Source organism: Heliangelus exortis, chromosome 18 (assembly GCF_036169615.1).
Source record: "Heliangelus exortis chromosome 18, bHelExo1.hap1, whole genome shotgun sequence".
Lineage (NCBI taxonomy): Eukaryota > Metazoa > Chordata > Aves > Apodiformes > Trochilidae > Heliangelus > Heliangelus exortis.
In genome coordinates this window covers 7500400-7521601 of record NC_092439.1, presented here as the reverse complement: position 1 = coordinate 7521601, position 21202 = coordinate 7500400, and the positions used below count along the sequence as shown (strand labels likewise).

The following is a 21202-nucleotide window of genomic DNA, read 5'->3' as shown; positions in this document are numbered from 1 at the left end:
GTTTATTAATTCATCCACAGACATTTCCACATTCTTGGCAGCTTCAAACATTCCTTACCCTTTGCTGAAAATACTTTTTCCATCCCAAGTTCTAGAAAAGCTGTAATTTTTTGCATGAAGCTTACTTAGAAGAAGAAATTTGAGTACTATGTTATTGCATAAAAGCTAAAAAATATTTTCTACTTAGCAGAACAAAATCACTGTGACTGCTCCCTCTCAGACAACATTAGACAATAAAGATTAACTAATGTGATATTCAGCCACGTAGTGCAACTGAAAGGACAGGGGCCAATACCTGGAGGAGTGTTAGATAAATGGAACTGAACAAATTGTGTTATTGCTTTTGAAGGCTAACATGCAATTTCTGTGTACTCTATAGGAAAAGTAGTCCTCTATTTCATTTGACAGTATCAAGGTGTGGCTTGGCCATTCAGTTTAGGATTATCCTCAAGGGCTGAACTTCACAGCATGTCAGTAGATGACCTTGAAATCTTAGAAAGCTTAACATAAAAATACAGGCCCTGCTATTATAACAGGAATACCACCGATCTTCCATGAATACACTTTAAGCCTAAGGACGTAACACAATTCTGTTAATAACTTCTGGTCATTGTAGTTTAAAGGTGGTTCTGTCAGGCATTACCGACAAAATAATAGAATCATAAACATGTGATTCTATGACTATTACAAAGGTGAAAGAAAATGCCAAAAACTAATCTTGCCCTGTCATTTTGAGAAAGAGATTATAATCAGCCCTATTCACTGCAAAGCTATTTTCAGCTTCTATTAGTTCTTCATGCAGAGACGACTTTCCCACCTCTGCTGACAGCTACTGCAGTAAGCAGCCACGGTCAGAGATGGAGTTGACTCCCCAGCAAAGCAACCACAGAACATGAAAAAAAAATTGAAAAAGTTAGTCCTGGTTTAAAATTCCATGCAAGCTGAGTACACTGCCTTTCCACTAGCTCCATGGCACTCTTCAGTATTCATAAATAGCTGCACATATGAGGGACAATTCTCTGCTGTTTCTTGTGTGCTGTGAATTGCTCTAACATGCTTGGGGAAGTCGGAGGACCAGATATTCCAGTTCAGGTCTTCCTTGCACCATCAGCTCATTGAAAAGGAGCTGGAGCAGAGCAGAGGACTGGGTCATACGACTTTCAACTCCAGATACTGCTCAGAAAACATCTCCATCTAATGTTTCAACTTGGCAAAAATAAATGTGAATGCTTACGGAATGACAAGTTTTCTACACTGTCCCAAGCAGGCTCTGCTGCTCCATTTTCAATTTAACATGTGTTAATACCACCTGGCAACATAAAGATTCAGCTATATATAGCATGAGCCCCAACAGTTGAGTCCCACAGTCTACCAGCAGATACATGCACTGGCTTTAACTGGCATTGCTCAGAATATATTCTCTTCCCACCCAGCTGTTGCTGAAAAATTCTATTGATACTTTTATAGAAGCATGTTGTCAAGTACATTGAAGTGCCCAACACTGCAGTAATCCTCTGCTTCTGTTCTGAACAGATAACTCTGTAAAGTGAATCTCAGCCAAAAGTGAAATAAAGAAATCAGTGGTTGTGTTTCAGTGGAGCACTTCAGTATCTGCTTTAAGTAAAACTTTGAAGAAATTTTAAAACTTCAAACTCCACCAAGTCAAGATTCTGAACTGGGGCTTACTCTTTTAACCCAACTCTCTGTGAAGACACTGAGGGGAAAAGAAAATACTTGATTTTATCATACAGTGGAAACAACCTATTCTGAACATTAGTTATGACTAAATGGCAATCAAAACTAAGAAATGTGTGCTATTTATGCTGAAAAGTCTGGGTTTACAACCGCAATAATGAGCATGAAATACAACTGAGCACAGCATATGTCACAAGGCAAATAACATTGTCTTAACAAGCTGCCTCTACCACACATTCCTCTACTATTTATTTTTTTCTTCTCCCCTTCCTGTTTCCTCAAATTTAAAACATTTATACAGATTTTCAGAATTAGGCTTTTGAGAAAAAAACAACCAGAAGAATACTAATGAGTTTTCAAGAATCAACATTTTAAGGGTCAGTATATAAGGCTACATAGTAGAGCAGTTTCCTTTAAATATAAGTGTTCCACTGGAAGGGAGATCATGTTTTGGGATCCTGAAAATGAGGATTTCAGTCATGCTTAAAATTGTTTTAGGATTACTATAACAAAATTAAAGTTCCTCTTTACTCAGAAAAGCATTCCAGAAAGGTGTATAGAATAAGAATGAAAAACTAGCAGTGTTCATTTACAATCATGAAATGAATGTGTAACTAAATACACTCATAGCTCACCGAGTCAAACAGTCAGTTGTCAATGCAGCAGTTAATTTTTAATGCTGAAATTACTACCTGCTTTGTGTCATGTCATGTGGTCACGAGCAATACTAAAATATTTAACAAGAACCATTGAAACTATACATGAGATTGCTTTATAAAAACTCTCCATGATAATCCTCTTGTTCTGTTATTAAGGCTGAAGAATTTACAATCATAAAGCATGTAAAACACTCCACACATTCCCTTTGAGGCAAATTTTTTCAATACAGTTCTTAAGTAATTAAAAATCTATAATTAATGATGCTTTATTCCATTTTAGCTTTGTCAAAAGATTTGTGCAGTTAGAGCAAGTATTAAATCCTCTTTCTATGGCAGGTAGTAATGGTATTTCTAAATTCAGCCTTAACTTTGTCAAACCTACTTCCTCTACCTCAAAGCAGAGGCAGCACAGTTACTGTGCCCAGTTCCAGTGAAACCTGAAGAACACCCTATGTTCACAGGTCCCAGACCACAGAAAAGCAAAAGGAAGCTTTTTCAAAAAGGCACACCTTTAGTTCCACAAATGGTGCTCCCCTTCCTTAGAGAATTGAACAGGATAAGCAGTCACACCAAATCAGCACCAATGGTTCCATAACAAAAAGGAATAGAGTAGATGCTTTCAGATAAGGAATTAAGCAAGGTAGTATCTATCAGGAAAGAAATATGATGTCTAAAGTTTTCACAGCTCAGGCACATCTTCAGTATTCACATCTACAGCAGACAGACCAAAGAATGTAACAGTTGTGATTGCATCAAAATAAAATAAAGGAAACCAAACCACAAAAGACAACTTGGTGATATTTCATGATAAATCCCATAGATTGGTACTATGGAACTGAAGGAAGATAAACCTCTGGTATCACCAGCTGTAGTATCTATAATCACCACAGAACCTTCCTGACTGATCAGTAATAAGCCCATGTGCCTCAAAGCTGACAAGAAGGGCCAAACTCCACAGTCTTATTTATTTAAACACTAGGTGAAGCTCAGCACACTAAGTGGCAATTAGCAAAGTTGCAAAGCTGCTTGATTTACAAGGCCAAGGGGCAAGTTTCCGCAGAAGTTATTTTTCCCATTCTAGTACAACTGAGCTCTAGTTTCTAGGTGGTATTCCAACACAAACAAACAACGCAAAAGAAGATTCAATTGACTTTCTGTCCTCTGACCTGCAATCTCAAATTCTGTTGTGTGGCACAAACAGAACAGCATCCCTGCTAGAGCCATACTGAGCCTCAGAGAGCTTTCAGGGCTGCATTAGGTTATGATAAAGGAGCACACAAGAAAATAATTTTAACTTCTACTATGTAAGTCTGTTAAACCAAAGTGTTACATATTAAATACTGTTGTTTGATACTATCCAGCAGCAGCTAGTCTTGAGCCATCTTTCTGACTCTACTTTCTGTGGTTTCCCAGAAAAGCCTGTGTAGGGCAGGAGCAAAACACAAATTGACATGATTTGCATAATGCACACTATTTGCATTGATTAAAGATGGCAGTTACAATGACTTTTAAATACATTTTTCAAGTAATTAGAGTGAAGAAGAATCATAAAATAACATTCTTTTCTTGAAAGAAGCATGCTTATCTGCTTTTAAGATTGCTTTTTTTATCACCAGTTTCTAATGCATTTCCTATCAGGATAAGATGGGAATATTTTTGACCTGAACTATTTGTAACAGAAATGAAGCAGTTGCTGCATTCTCTAAAACCAACAGAATATTCAGGACATTCTAGAGCAGCCTCCAGCTGCAAAGGAAGGTGCATGAACCCCCCAAATAAACACCTGTGGAATTAATAATCCACAAAAGAAAATCCTCCTCCAATGCATCTTATAATAGCTCTACAAAAACCTAGACAACCCCCCTATGTGTAAATAGGAGGACCTGCATCCACAGAAGAGGCTGCTCATGCTTGTAACCAACACCAGCTGGGAGAGAGGAAATGTGTGCCTGTAACTGTGAATGTGTCCATGTGCATGGCCGTGTGATTTTAACTTTTGGGTATTAGTTATCCAACTGCAATTTGAAATTTGCAGGTGTTCCTTAATGTTTCCTAAGTATCTGCTACTCTGATTTACCTGTTGTATGGCTGATGCTGATCTGAAATAGATAGCTCACTGATCTCTAACTAATTCTGTCTTTAATAAATCAAAATGCTTCAAACTTGATGCGTTTAAATCATGAGAACTGAGCACGATGCTTTTTATGACACTCCCAACATTTCATAGACTAACAATTACCAAACTTGGTTTGAGGCTTCCATTGTGAATGATTCTTTGATCTACAAACTTCTCATTTGCTATAGCTTACTACCTGACCATCCATTTTCACATATCAAGTCTTATGTTTCACAACTCCGGGCTGAAATTAAGGGATTTTTCAATATGGGACATAACTATGAAATATACACTCCATTCCATGCAGCTGTATTTTATCAGATTTATTCTCAATTTCTAAGTGAAACTGCTACTTGCCAAAGGACAAAGCTCTCCCAAATCTAAAGTCCATGCAACCTGCACGCATGCTTACAAATTTTTTGCATTAAAAATATAAAAAGGTCTACAAAAACATCTATTAGCATCCATTTTCTAGCAAGCCACTGTGCAAATATGCACCCTCCCTTTACATGTCTTTGAAAGAAGTGCAGAATTCACCAGTACAGAACTGTGCAAATACCGTTTCCTTGTTCTGCCTTTTACCAACTTCTTGTACTTCTTATACCTGCAGAGTTTCAGTAATTAACACAAAGTGCCAATATCCTCAGCTTTTTATGATTTCTTACCATCCCCTGCAGAATTCCAAGTGTACAGATTTCAGTTAGTATGAAAATAACTAAGATACTAGAATACTTGAACCAGTGCTGTTTGTAAACAAAATGGAAAAGTTACAATTAACTACTCACCAGATTCTCTTCAAACCACTCCCGTATGCACACAGCTGTGGCCCCTGGGATCTGATTTCGCAGGGCTTCTTTCTCTTGAGGATCCTCCAACATCTCCAATGCCATCTTTAGATCTTCCAGGAGATGTAAAATTTGAAATGTGCCCAAGTAGACGGATGGAGCAGGTGACACAATATCATAACCACCATTAGCATATTCTGTAGCTGACTTTGTACCTAAAATGAGTAAAATCAGTAGGGTCAATAATGTTATATAATTGTTTTGTAAGTGCCAAATATATATTACACACTACAACATCTGGACTTCAGATGCTAACTGACAAGTATCAGTATTTCAGACTTTGAAATACCTGAGTTAGTCTCTAGATAAATAATGAGAATTAAATGTGAGATATATGTACAAGCATACTGAAAAAGAATTTTGACCTAGAAAACATCTGGAATGTCTGCTACATGACACTAAAACCTTACCACAAATCACCTGTAATTTTCGATAGTTACCATGAGATGTCACTAACTTCTCAGCTACTTACAGGTCCACACACAGCAGTGTTAAGCAACAGAAGAAAGATTGATGCACTCCCTTGACGTGAAACTTAAATGCAAATAGATCGTGTCACCAGGAGTAGAAAACTATGTGACCTTGAGCAGGTTTAAAACCCTCCCACAGAAGATGACCCAAAAAGTTAGCAATAAAAATGGCTAATGAACCTTCCCCAGCTCTCTAAATTACAAAAAGCTCTCTGAATTACACCATCTCCCTCCTGCCTGCCCTCCAGTACTATTATTTTCTGAAGAACAATTAAGCACAGCAACAAAGGTATCTGTCTTGATGGAAGAATTATAAACAACACAAATTCTAATACCTCTGACTCTTTTTGTCTTAATACTATGTTTCATTGAGATGCACATTAAAATGAGCTCTTCCCTCTGTCCTGAATTTCAGACTTTGATTTAATGTACCTTTGTTTCTTAAGAACTAGTCAGATGCAAAATGCCTCTGTGCTCTCCTTTTTATAGTTTTTATTTACTACTCATTGCCCGATGCACATAATAGACTGTACTCATGTCTGTTCTCTCTGGCATAAGCAATCACATTATCTCTATTGTACTTCATGGATTATTATTTTTTTAGGCTTTTTATAATTGGTATTGTCCTCCCTTCAGTCTTTTAATTTTGTAACCTACTTTATGGGTGTATGGTTTATCCACGTGGTATATAGTATTCCTTGGAAACCTGTATCATGGGTCTACACAAAGGAATTATTATAATCTCCACACTATTCTTTGTTTTACTCCTGTGTTGAGCATTATTTAAATCACAATTATGAAAGAAACAGAAATCTTCACTGTGAAAATTTAGTTTTTTTTTTTCTCCTGAGCAGAAGTATCTAATCTGAAAGCCAGATGTGTAAGTAATTCAAATTTTCTTCTTGAATGTACACTGTTTTGCACTAATGAATGTCAGTTTGCCTATGTTCATTTATCTAAGATGATTTAGACATTACAAACTATGTTTGAACCCAATGGTTCATTTAACATATAACCTGATATACAACTAATACCTTAATTCAACTCATCAATACACTGACTCTCTAGGTCCTAGTACCTAGTGCCTTCTGCACCTAGATAAGCTTTTAACCAAAATGCTGATAATTTAATCCTAATATTGTTTCCCACATCAATTGCTTTTGATCCAAAACAGCATTTTTTCACTAATCTTCTGAATGCTTAAATTTACTCAAAAGCTTTTAGAAAAATTCTGGATAATATTAGCCAGGTTTTGTTCAACTACAGCTTTAATGATGCTGTTAGATTTATCTTTGAAAAAAAAAACCCAACAAAAACCAAAAAAACAAACCAACAACTGTTATGAATTCTACTTCATGACGTGTGTGGTTTTTTGCTTGACTGTTTTAAACAATATAAAACCATCCCTAAAAAATTTCTCAAGTTTTGCAAGGCTCAGTAGCAGGGATTATTTTATTTTTTTAAACAGGAGTTTGTAAAAAGGTTAAGACTAAATGAAATACTACACTAGTGAAAATAAGAGTGTTGCATGTTTCTGTTGACTTCTGTTGCTTATGAGTTTATTTTAATACCTCAAGTGTCAGATCTCATTTAATTTCTGGCTAAGACTGTGCCCAAGATAAAGTTTCTTCAATATCCGGTGCTACACAGACTGCTGCACAGGACAGCTTCACCTCGTATAACAACCTTGCCTTCCTGAATTATTTCCTTTTGAGGAGAGGATAGGACCAGCTGTTTTGCTGGATTTGACTATTCTAACCACTAAAAGATATTTTCTTGTGCATATCTCTACACTCAGTTACATATCCCAGCTTAGTTGTTGGTTTTAATGTACTTCCTAAAGCAAATTAATATTAAACTCTAGCAAGTAAAATTAGCAGAGTTCCAGATGAGTCTGAGTTGCTTGGATCACATAATCTTTAAAATTTTTCATTCAGCCAGAATGGTTCACTACTTTCGAAGAGGGATATGCATATTATCTTCTTAAGTTTCATTGATGTCAGTTTTAAAAGACGTGGTTTCCTTGGTTATTGTGACATTAGAACTTTTAAACTAGCTCCCTCAGTCTTTCTTTTGGAAAACTCCATGTCAATTTTCTGTTGTTTTGTTTAGCAAGTACTTTTCAGACAGGATCCAAAGTTACTTCATAACCAGCTTTGGTAGTTTCCCCTTCAATGAACTGATAATTTAAAATTGATATGGAGTGGGAAAAACTTAATGGAGCATTGTGCTACAGCATTCGTAATGTTATATGTATGAAAACTTTATATACAGCCAAGGGAGAAACAAACAAACAAAAATCCACAGAATCAAAACAAAATCAAACTTTCAGGCCCACAATCAATACTGCATGTGTGAAACAAAAGCCATAACCTTTAAGATAAATCCAGATTTTAAAACAATTGTTCAGGAATTTATTTAATTATACTAGGTAGTTTATACAGCCTAATGTACAACTATAGCATACATAGCACTGTAACTTTCTGAAGAGTTCATCTGAACAAGACAGCTAATGTACTTTATACTAGGTAAAGAAATGCAGAATTCAACATATTAATTCAGAAAGCTTCCTATTTTACTGCCTAAATTCAAATGAATCCCAGGCTTGCTTCTCTTGTTTTCCATGTAGTTTCATATTAAGTACAATGTATGTGCTCACCAGAAGGATAAGAACACACCCTAAAAAACAGAATTAAAAGTGTGTAGGAGCAAATAATTATGTTTCTTCATTTGTTTAAGCCTTTACATCATCATGCTGCAAAGCTCATCAGCTTTTAGCACCAGACAGTAAGAATTAGGATCTCCTTGCAGACTGAGGCAAAAAAAGAGATGCCACAGTGCAAGCAGAACACTACATGCTTACCAACATACTCTGCCATTAACAGCAATTAATTTGTGTGTAGCTTTATTATAGGCAGTTGAAGTGAGAAAGAACATTGCTCAAGCAGAAGAATTTTATAGATACTCAGGAAAAATGAGTGCAGATTTGAACTCTTGCAAAAAGGCTCACTTTGTATAGCCTTGAGCAAGTCAGTCTTCCTGTGTCTCATTGTTTTTCAGGGGTAAACAGGACACAGGGGAATCTTTTGTCATTATGTTTATATAATACTCAACACCATGGTTTCCTAGAGTACTACTAGAACACAATTAAGCATCATAAATGTCTACCTTAGATGACAGGAAAGAAGAAAAAAAGCATTGGAACCAAGATACTCTAAATAGTTCTGTTCTGACTTCTATATACAGTAGATGAAGGAGGTTAAACGTTGTCATACAGTAGATGTATGGTAGAAAGACTAACAAAAATAATTTAAAAACAGGTAACAACTTTAAGTTACACATTTCCTACATCCTGACTATGCAAGCACATTTCAGTTCAAAGTTCTTTCCAATTAGCTGAATGGCTTCAAAGAAACGTTCCTTTTGGGCAAATACATAACCTATTCAGAACACAGCTGTACCGGTAGCTTGCAAAAGTAAATTAATAAGCAGAAGAAAGGAGCAGAAAGCCTCGCCAGTGTGAAAACTACTCTCCTGAACCTACATTGTATACATTCATCCAGCACCCAACTTTCACCACTGTTACAAGTAGATACTGTTTCTGATCTCACTTAGCTGCACCTTAGCTTCTAATCCCCAGTATTCATCCTTTTCATTCTAAAACTGAGTTATAGAAAAGAGCTCCTGATAATACATAACACAAATATCAGTGGCTTAAAAAAAAAAAAAAAAAAAAAAAAAAAAGATATTTTCCTAAGCCTGCTAACTCCTTTAGTCCAAAAAATAGCGAAAAACATCAAAAGCCCCATGACAAAATCCAAAAGCTACTCCTTTGCTGGGGTATGGATGACTTTCTAAAGCTGTCATACTCAAGGGTAACAGTTTTGGTATCTTATCAACAGTGGTCAAAATAAAATTATACACATATTTTCTCTGGCCTTTCAGTCAATCAATATACTGGTAGAGAACTTTTTTTTTACCTGAGATTTTACTCAGTGAGCATAAAGGGTGTCCAAGTTCTTCCTCTGTCCTTCAAGACTAAAAAGTGTCATTTTCTTTGAAGCACAAGTCTCTTTTTCCCATGAAGACAGCCTTGAAAACATGAATTTCCATCAACTAGTAATATAATCTGAATGGGACATGATTCAGCCTCCTCGTTCCTAAGCCCTCTGTCACAGGAGTGAAGAGGTAGCTCACACAGTCCTTTCTCTTAATACTGCAATGCAAATACATCACAAACGGTGTGTTTTGAATCATGGCTCATACAGCTTCTTCTCAAATCTCTGCTTTTAGATCTTTAACTACAGGGAACAGTAACTATTAAGCTGGATTAGCAGGAAGCCCTAGGAAAAAATTTCTAAACCTAGAAATGTTAATGACCACATTCACATACAAGTTTCATGCAGCTCAGATGATTTTCAACTGAGCTTTTTTTTTTTCAAGCATGTGTGGAATCCTTGAGACATAGAATGGCCTCTAATTTCTTATGCAAATTATTTATGTAATTACTCAACCTTTTCACTTTTACATGCTTATAAACTCTTTAAGCTGTGATGTGCTGCACATTAGTTGCTGTCTACCCAGCTACAACAAAATGATCTCTCCTATCCAGAAACACAAGCTGAGTAATCTTACAGCTGGTGAGGAAAGAAAGATGGCTTACGCTTCTATGATGAAAAATTGAGGCCAAGACTCCATCACAGGGAAAAGCAGGATCAATACATTCTATTAAAAACAGATATTTGCACCAATTTTCTCCCTTTTGTATTTACACACACAAAAATGTATGTTTAGGGCCAGTGAAGCCATTGATCTAAATGAAACTGTTGTGAGACAACAAATGCATCCTTTCAGTACAACGTCTCTAATTGTTCATAGCAAGCAGTAAGTGACTGGTAACGTGACAAAAAAAAGTTGGGTTCGTGACAAAAATGAAACTTTGAAAGCATAGGGAAATAAGAATAAGAGCATTCAGTTTGTGAGGAAATAAAGGCATCTTGTTTTATAAAAATTACACTATTTTTATTTTTTAAAAGACTCTCAAGTCAATTTTATCGCATCAAAGAGGAAGCTGAGATGCTATGCTTTTGAATTTAAAGAAATTCCATGTTTGATAAAATGTTTAAATTCAAATCTTAGAAATCTGTTCACTAGCCTGTTAAACAACTGAGTGACTCATGTTCTGAAAAACAGATAACATCATGTAAACCACAAAAGGACCTTTGTGTCTCAGATATTCAATTCTTGGTTTAACTTCCTTTCTTTGCTACATATTGTATCATATTTCTTTTACAACCTTTTCAAAACTGAATACAAATACCTGTGATGTCTGGCTTTGATTTCACATAAGCACAGTATTGCATTTTTGGTAAGTCAATGTAGGTGCCTAGGTTGTAATTATATTTTTGTTGGTTTATTCTGACAACTGTTTGTCTTATGGCAAGTGATAAAGACGTTAAAGTATATTTCAGTTGGAAAGATTTCTCCATTTTTAATTAGTTTTACCTCTTACTTTCAAGAAAATTTCTCATGTTGTTGTTTTGCCAGAAAGGCAGAAACACATTCAAGGGAAGTCAAAGACCAGCTTGATCAGTAAAGCACTGTGTGACTTGGACCATCAAATGACCAGTTTGTCTTACACAAAACAATTTTAAGCATCTTTTTTTGCAAAATTCATTATTTGTTTGTAGGAAATAAGCTTTCAGTGCTTTCAGCTCTCTAAGATTCTGTAGCCTGCCCTGTTTACAGAGGGAATTCATCAATACAAACAAGATTCAGCGTCCTCACTCTCTATCTTGTGCTCAGACTTGCACTAGCTGTGAGAAAGTACACCTGCCATAGGGAGGGTATGGGAAGCATGGTTTGGGACAGGAGCCCAAATAGTGCTAATGACCTCTGGCAAGGTTAAGCACTCAAAACTGAGGAAATTCCAAACTTCAGGTTGCTATGGCAACCCTGGGTAAGGAATGAGTAAATAATGCTGCACGCACACAATCAACATGGAATTTGCCGTGTTTTTCACATGCTTTTAAACATAGATCAAAGCTCTACCTGAAGAGTTAATGCAGGGTGTTAACTGGAAGGCTACAGCATGTGTAAAGCCCTTACAAAATATAATAGGAAATGGCTGCAGTGGTTATTCAGTTATCCACACATCTCATAAGGACATGTCTTAGATGTTGGTAATGTATGTTATACACCTTTACCATAGAAACTAAATTTTGAATTTGAAAATACAGTGAACCTTGAATAAGACAGAAGTGATATATGACACAAAGCCATCTGAAGCATACAAACTGAAAAAAAGAAAGCAATTCTTTAGTCATGCCTCATCCAGTGTGTATTTCAAACAACACCCACCTACACCTCCCCCAGCACACACCAAAAAATGCAGGATTAAGTGCTCTCTGTCTGGTCTGGACAGTTTCAATTCCTTATGCAGCAGAACAGAATTGTCTGTCTGCTTCCCTTACAGTGCTGTGAGCCTAGTCCTTAAATTGTGAATTAATTCTGTGATGATGTATGTGGCTATTCATGTGTAAAGGTTGAGGTGACTAGGAAATATTTTGATTTAGTGAAAACTTCATTCCACAAAACTTAAAATTCACCCAAAGGTGTTCAAATGAGAGTATTAGCATTCTTTGTGTACTCCTGTATTTTGAACCCATGTTCTAATCACTTAACAACAGGTGATTTAGTAATCTAAGACATCCAGGAACACAACACAGCTCTGGAACTTGAAGTCAATTGCTTTCATAGTCAAATTCTGATGCGGCACATCAATAAAAGACAAAAAAAAGAAGAAAACCAAACACATCCCCACAAACAGATCCTCCCTTCAAATTCTGGAGAACAGATCCCGTGAGAAAAATATATTTAAATTCTATTCAAATCTTGTCAATCTCTTAATATAATTTCTCTTAAATGCCCCTTTTTTCAGCAAAGTTACGGGAAATGGCTGGGTTTGTATCATAGAGACAAAGCAATGAACTAAACACAAGGGTTCTGACACCTCAAGAGAAGGATATTTAAGTGCATGCACTTACAAATTCTTAACAAACTTTGAAATTATTTATATTTGTAGATATTTCAGTACTAGTACTCGTACTGAAATATCAGTATACACATGATAATACATGGTAATACATGTAACTATTTTTCAGTGAGAAGTAATTGCAGAAGCTCTGGTTAAAAGGAAACTTAAAATTACACTGATTACTTGGTGAATTTGAAGACATTCTGGAGCTGCAGCAGGCTGTAATATTGTGACAAAAATTTTTAGGTCTTACCATTATGGTCATTATTCACAAAAAGACAGAGTGAGTTTCCAAATTATTAACATAGAGAATCCCTATTTATTTTTTTTAATAGAAAATAAATAAATTTTAACTCATTAGGATATATTGCCAAGAAAAATAATCAAAATGTGTAGTCCTTTAAAGAAACACATTCTAATAAACAGGAACAAGCTGCATAAAAATGATAGTATTGACTTGGTCAAACATCAGAGGGAAGCAATGCTGAAGTCACGGACATCAAATAAAGACCATGGAGACAGATCTGATATATGAGTGCTTTCTGTAGAGAAAGCCTCTGTTTGGAGTGCAAGTCATTCTAGCTAATGGATAAGTCATGTTCACTGACAATCACATTAGCCCTTTTTGCTATTTTAGTCAAATAAGGCTAATCATTTAGCATGCCTAATTTATATAGCTATGAGGGTGGGTTATCAGTACAGATGTACTGAAGCATAAAAGACTTGGGAGCACTGACCTATCTGTCAAATTGGATCATGCCCAGTGAAATTCAATTTGTTAATCTTGCTTCACAATCATACTCTCATGTACTCTAAACATGAATATATTTCAAATTTCACTGAGATGCACAGTCTGTAGGGAAACTTTTTATTTGGATTAATCAGAATCATGTATGAGCTATGTTAGCATTTGCTGTAGGGGATGGGACTTAAAATTAGAAGGCTAAATAAAAACAGGACTGCAAACAGTAAATATCTGTAATGTGCATATGCATCCCCAGTTCTTACCTTAAAGGACAGGACCACAACCTAATATTTTAATGATAGCTGAGTAATAGAAATCAGGACTGTAATCTCATTAATCACAGAGTCCTGGTTTTGCATGTGTATATATACCTACCTTCTCAAGCTCCAAAAATTAACCAATAGCATTTCTAGCAATTAACCACAGCATTTCTAGCACCCACCCAGGCCTCATCTTAAAGAAACTTCTTTTTCACCAGCATTTTAAGTTTCCAGCAGTCATGAAGCCTTTGTCTTTGAATCCAGTACTGCCTAGAGATACCCACAGAATCTGGATACAGTGAACTGAAATAGCCCAAGCCCTGAACAGTTGTTTTTTTGCTGCTTCCAGTCTAGTCTAAGAGCAGCTACATTTGCACAAATGATTTGTCCATTATTTACTTATTATGATATATATAAATCTGCAGTTACAAGACTCTTGAGTCCAGTTTTGTTTCACAACTGTCCCACAGTCCTGCTTCTGCAGTTTCCTACCTTATCTATTCTCTCGCCAAACAGGAGAAGAGAACATTCCTGTTTTCCAGTCCCTGTCCAAATTGCATTCAGAAGCTTACTGGATTGAATTAGAGAAAATCAAACTCAAATAATTACTACGTTCCTCAACTTGAGATGAATTGTGATAATAACCATATCCAAGTATAGGCTCCAGCAGATATATCTGGTCCTTCAGTTATAGCAGAATATTCAAGAAACAGTTCTGGAACACACAGAACATTAGCTATAGAAGAATGACCAAAACAGGCTTAACAGAACCAGTCATAAAATGTCTCTCATTTTTAGTAATGAAAAAAAAAAAAAAAAATAAGGCAAACAACCTTCCCACCCAGATGAGATTTAAATTTATGTTATAATTAAAAATATGTAATAAAGCAATATAATTTTATTTATATAATAAAATATAATAAATATTATTTCTATAATATTGGTACAGGTAGGTATAATTCTAAAATCATATAAAAATATTCAGTTAATACTGATGAGATCTGACAGATGCATTTGTCTGGGAAATGTCTTGATTCCTTTCCCATTAGGCATCCTTACATAAGCCTGTTCTCTGTACTAGACTATCAGTGGACATTAGACTAAAAAGATACATAATGTGAAGTCATAAAGTCAACTCTTTTGAAAGGGCTGTCAGTTTGCTCATGCACTGTGGAAAGAAATCCTACATACCATTAGCATGCCAGCATCTTTTTGTTTTAGGCATGAACACCACTATAGAACAGTGGTGAATGGCATGTGCAAACTGCTAAATCATAGAGAATATTTGTTCCATCATTTGCTTTGCCTCTCTGTATCACTGTCCCACCACCACAGCAATTAAGTGATGGAGATAAAAGTGATGTTGATTGGAAGTCTAGAACAATTTAATTCTTTTCCTTATTTGTCAACACGAATCCCTAAAATGTTATGGGCACAAACAATCTGAAAATGGAGTGGGAAAAGGAAAAGAATATTAAAACAACAACAAAAAATTGAACATGGGTTCTGATCTCAATTATATCTCTAGCATGAAACTAGAAGAAATATGTTATTTTCTTAGGCAGTCATATCAGTTATGCCACATATTACAAGACTATTTTTCCATACCATGGAAAAAATACCCAACACTAAACTAAAAATCGTGGATAATGACTTCCTGTTTAATCACTGCTAGTCTGATAGTTATACCTGAAGCTCCATATTAGTTAGTCTCTGGATAGAAAGCTTTACTAGAACAGCAGGAAGAAAAGCAGAAATAAGCACAACTGCAGCAACAAGAGACTGATGTCATCTTCATCATTAGAGGGAGATAAAAAAAAAAAGAAGGCACAGCATGGGTGTCATTATTTAAATTTACAAAGCCTTAGTGAATGCCATTGTGCACAGTGAGATCATGGCCCTACCCAGATCCTTTTTTCAGGAGCTCATACTGAATGGTGTGTGAGCACAAACACCAAGGCTACTGAGCCCTAACCACAGAAATCAACTTCTCTTCTTGGAGACTCTAATGTTGAGAAAAAAAAAATAATTGTCTTACCAAAAGACAGCACATTTTGTCTTGCATCATGTGTCTTACTAGCAGACAGCTGTGTAAAAAGAAATCTATAGCTCCACTCCTGGATACAAATGTCAACTAAAAGATAGGCATTCTAACTCATTAGGCCATGAAGGTAATTAAGAGCTAATCTATTTAAACATATATATATATGTAATAAATAAAACTATTATGTAGTGTGTGTGTATATCAAATACAGATATATACTATTTAGCTAACTGAAAGCCTTGGTGAAAACTTTTTTTAAAGACATACTGCAATGAAGACCTAACAGACACAATACAGAATTTTACTACATGAATTAGGATATGCTTAAGTTGCCATATAGCACTAAAGCTGTTAATTTCTCTTACTTCATGTGTCTTAACTTCTCTTATTCATGTGTCTGACGTGAAATTGTGCAGTTTCTTCCTTTATTTTAGTTTCACTTTTCTTCACCTAACCGTTGAACCTGAGAAACCAGTGTGTCACAGTGAACTTGGTAAATTGAGAAGAATAATAAACCCAGGAAAATTGCAAAAGGAAAAAAGACAAACATGGTTAAGCCTCAGAATATTATGGTGTAAAATAAAGCATTACTATACCTGCAATGATGTCATCCATCTGCTCCAAAGCTGCTTCCAGCATATGACTCGCGTCAGAAGCCATCTTCTACAATTTCTTCAGAGCTTTACTCTTTCTACTGCAAAGACAGATGGAATCATGTGAATTACACTAAACCAGACAAATAGGTCACCGTTACATTACAAATTAAGCCTCACAAGCAAAAGATCATGCTAGCAATAATACAGCTTAGTAAAATGGAAGCCAACAAAATTATTCCTATTCTTGATAGATGTCTTGGGATTTCTGAGGTTTTCATTCACCCTTGGCTCATATTTTATTTTACTAGAACAATGAAATGCAGATGGAAACAAAACCAAGCAATCTTAATCACTGGAAGCTTGAGATTCATTCCCCTACCCCTCATTCTTAACAATGGTTTCTTAGATTCAAAGTTCAGAATATTTCAGCCTTTTGCTCCATGGAGTAAAAAGGGGACTGACTGGGTTTCAATGAAGGAATGAACACATGGTGAAAAACATGTTTACCCTACAAGCAGAACTCTGTAGGAGCTCAGCTTTTTGATTGCTGCCCTAAGACTAAAGACAATTCTGAAATTATATTTTCTCCTCCTTTCTGTACCCTGAATCAATCTTTCTATTGCTTATTTCGTGACACTGAAAATACAGTTCCTGTTCCAATAACCAAAATATCCCAAGTATGAGTTTTCAGGAGTTACTGCTGCCACTTTAAAACAGGAATAAAGACATTCATGCTACCATCTGACATTAAGGGTAGCAAATGCAATGTTCCAAAATTAGTCTCTACTTGTCAGTTGGTGCTGCTGGACTCTTAGTCAAGTAGCAGTTACTATTGTCAGGAGATGTCATTTCAAAGGGGAAAGGAATTTACACCATCCACTTCACTACCACTGAGAAAATTCTCTCTGAAATAAGGCCCTTTTGCACATCACTTCATTGTTGAAGTATGAAACCAAGAGCCCACACAGTGACAAGCAGGGACAGTACTCATGCATAATTTTTGTGGTGCTCTTAACACACATCTCAAAGTACTGACAAAGCCTTTAAAGGGTCATGGAATTTTGATTGCTTTTCCATGAAGGATGCAATTCAGTCTTTTGATATTCAGTCTTCTGATACATCAAGTTTTTAAATCTGTGGTTTGAAACAGTTCAATCTTTGACAGCTTCCTAAGCATAATGAAGGCACCTTTCTGACAATGGTTAGAGAAAACCTTCAAATGATGCAGGTTGTAGATAAGCATATAATCAATGGTCATATTTTGGGGTGGCTGATTATTCAAATAATAATTTGAATTATTATTTCACTGAAATTTCACTGATCTATATTTATTATGCCATTACCTATGGTAAGAATTAAATTATTTTGAGTTTTTAAAAATATTACAATAATCTTTAATGGGAACTCACATAGATTAAAGTATTTTTCTATTGTGTTTATCCAGTGACAGTTCAGACACTGGGTATCACAACCAATTCCATGACTAGTAGCTAAACTACCCACATTTATTCTCTTAGTTGGAGCCTGCCTAAACTCTAGGATGTAGAATCAGCAGCCAAGCTAAGTCCAAATTACTGCATCATAAGACATGTTCGCTTTCAGTAATAAGCCCAGCACAATGCAAAATTTTTACTAACAAATAGAAATTTGCTTCTCTTACAAATTAAGAACCCCAAGACATAGGTTTTTCTCCATTCTGCTGCTGGAATATACACAAGAAAAGCAAATTTATTAACCTCTATGTCATCAGTAAGGTGTGTGTCCCGTGTTCATTCTAGTCAATATACACACCACCACTACCCAGAGGGACAGATGCAGAAATGAGTCAGAAACTACTGTGTTCTAATTTGAGCTCTGCCATTTCTAGCTTGTTGCATTGGGTAAACCATTATATAACATAAGATCAAATTGATCTGAAGCACAATATGAGAATGCCTTATCAGAAAATGGAAGAGAAATCTTAGTGCTACCCAAGGCACAGAGTATTATAAACAAATGGTTTGTAATTTCTGTCAAAATAATTATTTAAGTATGAGCAATGCTAAATGTAACTGAATTTCACCAAAATGCATCTGACCCAATTTAATTATATTGGAAATAACACAAATTATGTTCAGAATAACCTGTAAAGTCATTAAGAACTTTACAGAGACTCTGTAATTCTGTTGCTTCGATTTGTTGGGTTTGGTAGTTTTCCGTCTTCTGTTGCCACATTTGCCTGCCAGTAGCTTAGTAGACAGACTACATACTTTACAGACACCCAAATCTCAACTGCAATGAGCCTCCTTCCTTGCAATATTTCCCTTAGTTGAAAACAACCATGATGTCAGCAATAGTCACCTGAGTGAAAGGAAATCCACCCAGAGGCAGCAGCTGCCAAAGAGGCACCACGGCTGCCTTGTTCCTTTGGTGGATGTGGCCACCAGTCACTCTCCCAGAAATCTATGGCCACAAGCTGTTTTGGTACAACCAGGGCAATAGACTGACTCAAAATTAAAAGGGAGAAAAAGAGTGAAAAATACTAAAAATAGTGTAGAGTTTCTATCGCTATATTGCACTGCATGATCTTGTTTGTGCTGGAAGCCACAGCTCCGCGTGCTTCAAGCTGCTAGAACAATTCCTGTTGTTATTAACAGGAAGTGAAGAATTGCTATTTAATCTAAACAGCAAATATAGTATTTAACCATCTGTAGTGAAAAATGTACAGAAAATGCTAATACAATACATTACAAACTTGAAATTTTACCTATAGAAAAACCTTCAGTTGGGACCTTGACACAAAAAGGTTTGCTGAAAAATACCACCAGAACTAAGTCTTCTATCTCCTCCCAGTCTCCATGATCTCCTTGCCTGTTTTCTCACCTGTATTCACAGTGCATTTTGCTGCTTGACTGCATTAAACTTGAGTAAAACCTGCTGATCAAGCAACGATTTACTAATAAAAAGCTATGTTCTTTGCTTCATAGTGATAATGTTATATTACTTGCTTGACCTCTTTTTCTAGACAGACCTGTTGCTTGTGCTGCAGGCAAGTCTTACTTTCCCAGACACTCCCTTCTTACATTTTGACTGTTCTGAGCAATATTATGAAAATAGCTTCTTAGGTCTTATATTATATGCTTTGAGTTACCATTTATGATCTAGTTCTGTATAAATATCTATGATTGTGGATTCTTTTTAAATTATTATTAAATAACAAGAGACTTGTATCAATCCCAAGGCATGCCAAGTGCCTCAAACAAGGTCCATCTATTTGCTCTTATTTTAATTGCAACTCCTTTTACAGTTTTCATTCCTGAATGACATCAGCAGATGCAGAACACCATGACTTATCTACCTAAATAAAAATATACATCTTTTGAAAAATAAACATAAATTTTTTCAGCTTTTGTAAGAACTGAACAAAACCTCTCTCTACCATTACAGTACAAACTTTAATATTAGCAAATTCAAACCATCAGAATTTATTATATTAATATATATATCACCAAAATACAAGAAATAATCTACTCACCTTTTCAGGACCCTTAGAAGAATTTACTTTTTTGCCTGATCTGTAAAAATTGCTCACTATTAATAGCCAAAGTTTTACTGTTAAGCAGACGCAAGTCTAAATTATTATTATCCTTCTAAGCCACACACTCACACTCATTTAGAGCCCAGCCCACAGATAAAGGTACTGCAATTCTGTTTGTTAAAATTACCTGTGTAATAAGATCTTCCAGGAAGTGCAGACAGAGCAAACTGGTCTGAAAGCCCTAAATTCAGTTTGCTCAGCTAGCTTTACCCTATAAATCCCAAAGTGAGATTTGCATTTCAAATAAAATGAAAAACCTCTGGTCAAACTACTGTGCTTAGAGCCCATATCCCTTGCAAATTTTTTAATCTAATTTCTGTATGTAAAGTTACTGTGTGCAAAAAGAACACATAATATTTAACAGGAATATTCACCTTGAGCAAGATGTTCTTCAGAATTATCAAAAGCCTTAATTAAATTTAATCTTTCATGACTGCCTTCAACTAGCAGCTGTCCAGAGATAAAAATGAATATTTAGGCAACTCCTGAGTCAGATGCTTTTCCAGCGTTGCTCCTACTAATGAGGTTGCCAGCTTTATCAGTTATGGAGAGGGGTGTGGTTTCTGACAAGAACTCCTGAAATACAGATCTTGCATTGGTATCAGTGCTTTGGGTGGCCTACAAATTCCCCTTACATTTAGAAGACACAACTAATAATTATCATATTTTTTTTTTTCTGGGATGAATAAATACATGTTTGTAAACTGCTTAAAGATTCAAATTCAAGTAACACATTGCTTTGTACTTTATGATATAATGAAATGCCAAGTGGCTTGGGTAAGCTTCAGAAATCCTCCACGCTTATTTCAGCTGCAAGGAGACTCCTGAGCTGGGATGAACAAATGTGCACCATTTCCACCCCAGCCATTTCCCACTGAGCATCTCCCACAGCCCCATACTGCACTGTATCCAGTCACCCCAGAGGAACACAACTACTGATTCATCTCCCCAGTCTGGCTCAAGAGTTCTCATGACACCATCAGATACAAAAGTTATAAATGTGTCTTTGCATCCTGGCCTTTTAGAACCAGGCATACCTCTCCAATTAAGTTAATCCTTAATCCTAAATAACCATCCACGAAGAATTTCTGATAATCACTAGAATAACTACCTAAGAAACACTACTTAGGCAGCATCCTCCAGGAGCATTGAGCCAGAA

The 21202-nt window shown here is 35.9% G+C and overlaps 1 protein-coding gene across 16 annotated transcripts in view; it reads right to left on the bottom strand.

Moving 5' to 3' along the window:
• Positions 1-21202, bottom strand: part of PPFIBP2 (PPFIA binding protein 2) — a 90926-nt gene that overhangs the window by 58126 nt on the left and 11598 nt on the right. For 15 of the 16 annotated variants that reach the window (XM_071762062.1, XM_071762077.1, XM_071762064.1 and 12 more), the window contains exons 2-3: positions 16467-16564; positions 5256-5470 (exon numbers count right to left, since the gene is read on the bottom strand). In XM_071762062.1, coding sequence (XP_071618163.1) covers positions 5256-5470; positions 16467-16530 — 279 coding nt within the window. In that variant the 5' untranslated portion in view covers positions 16531-16564. Of the gene's footprint in view, positions 1-5255; positions 5471-16466; positions 16565-19980; positions 20086-21202 lie in introns of those variants that run through there. The other variant, XM_071762061.1, reaches the window with a different exon arrangement.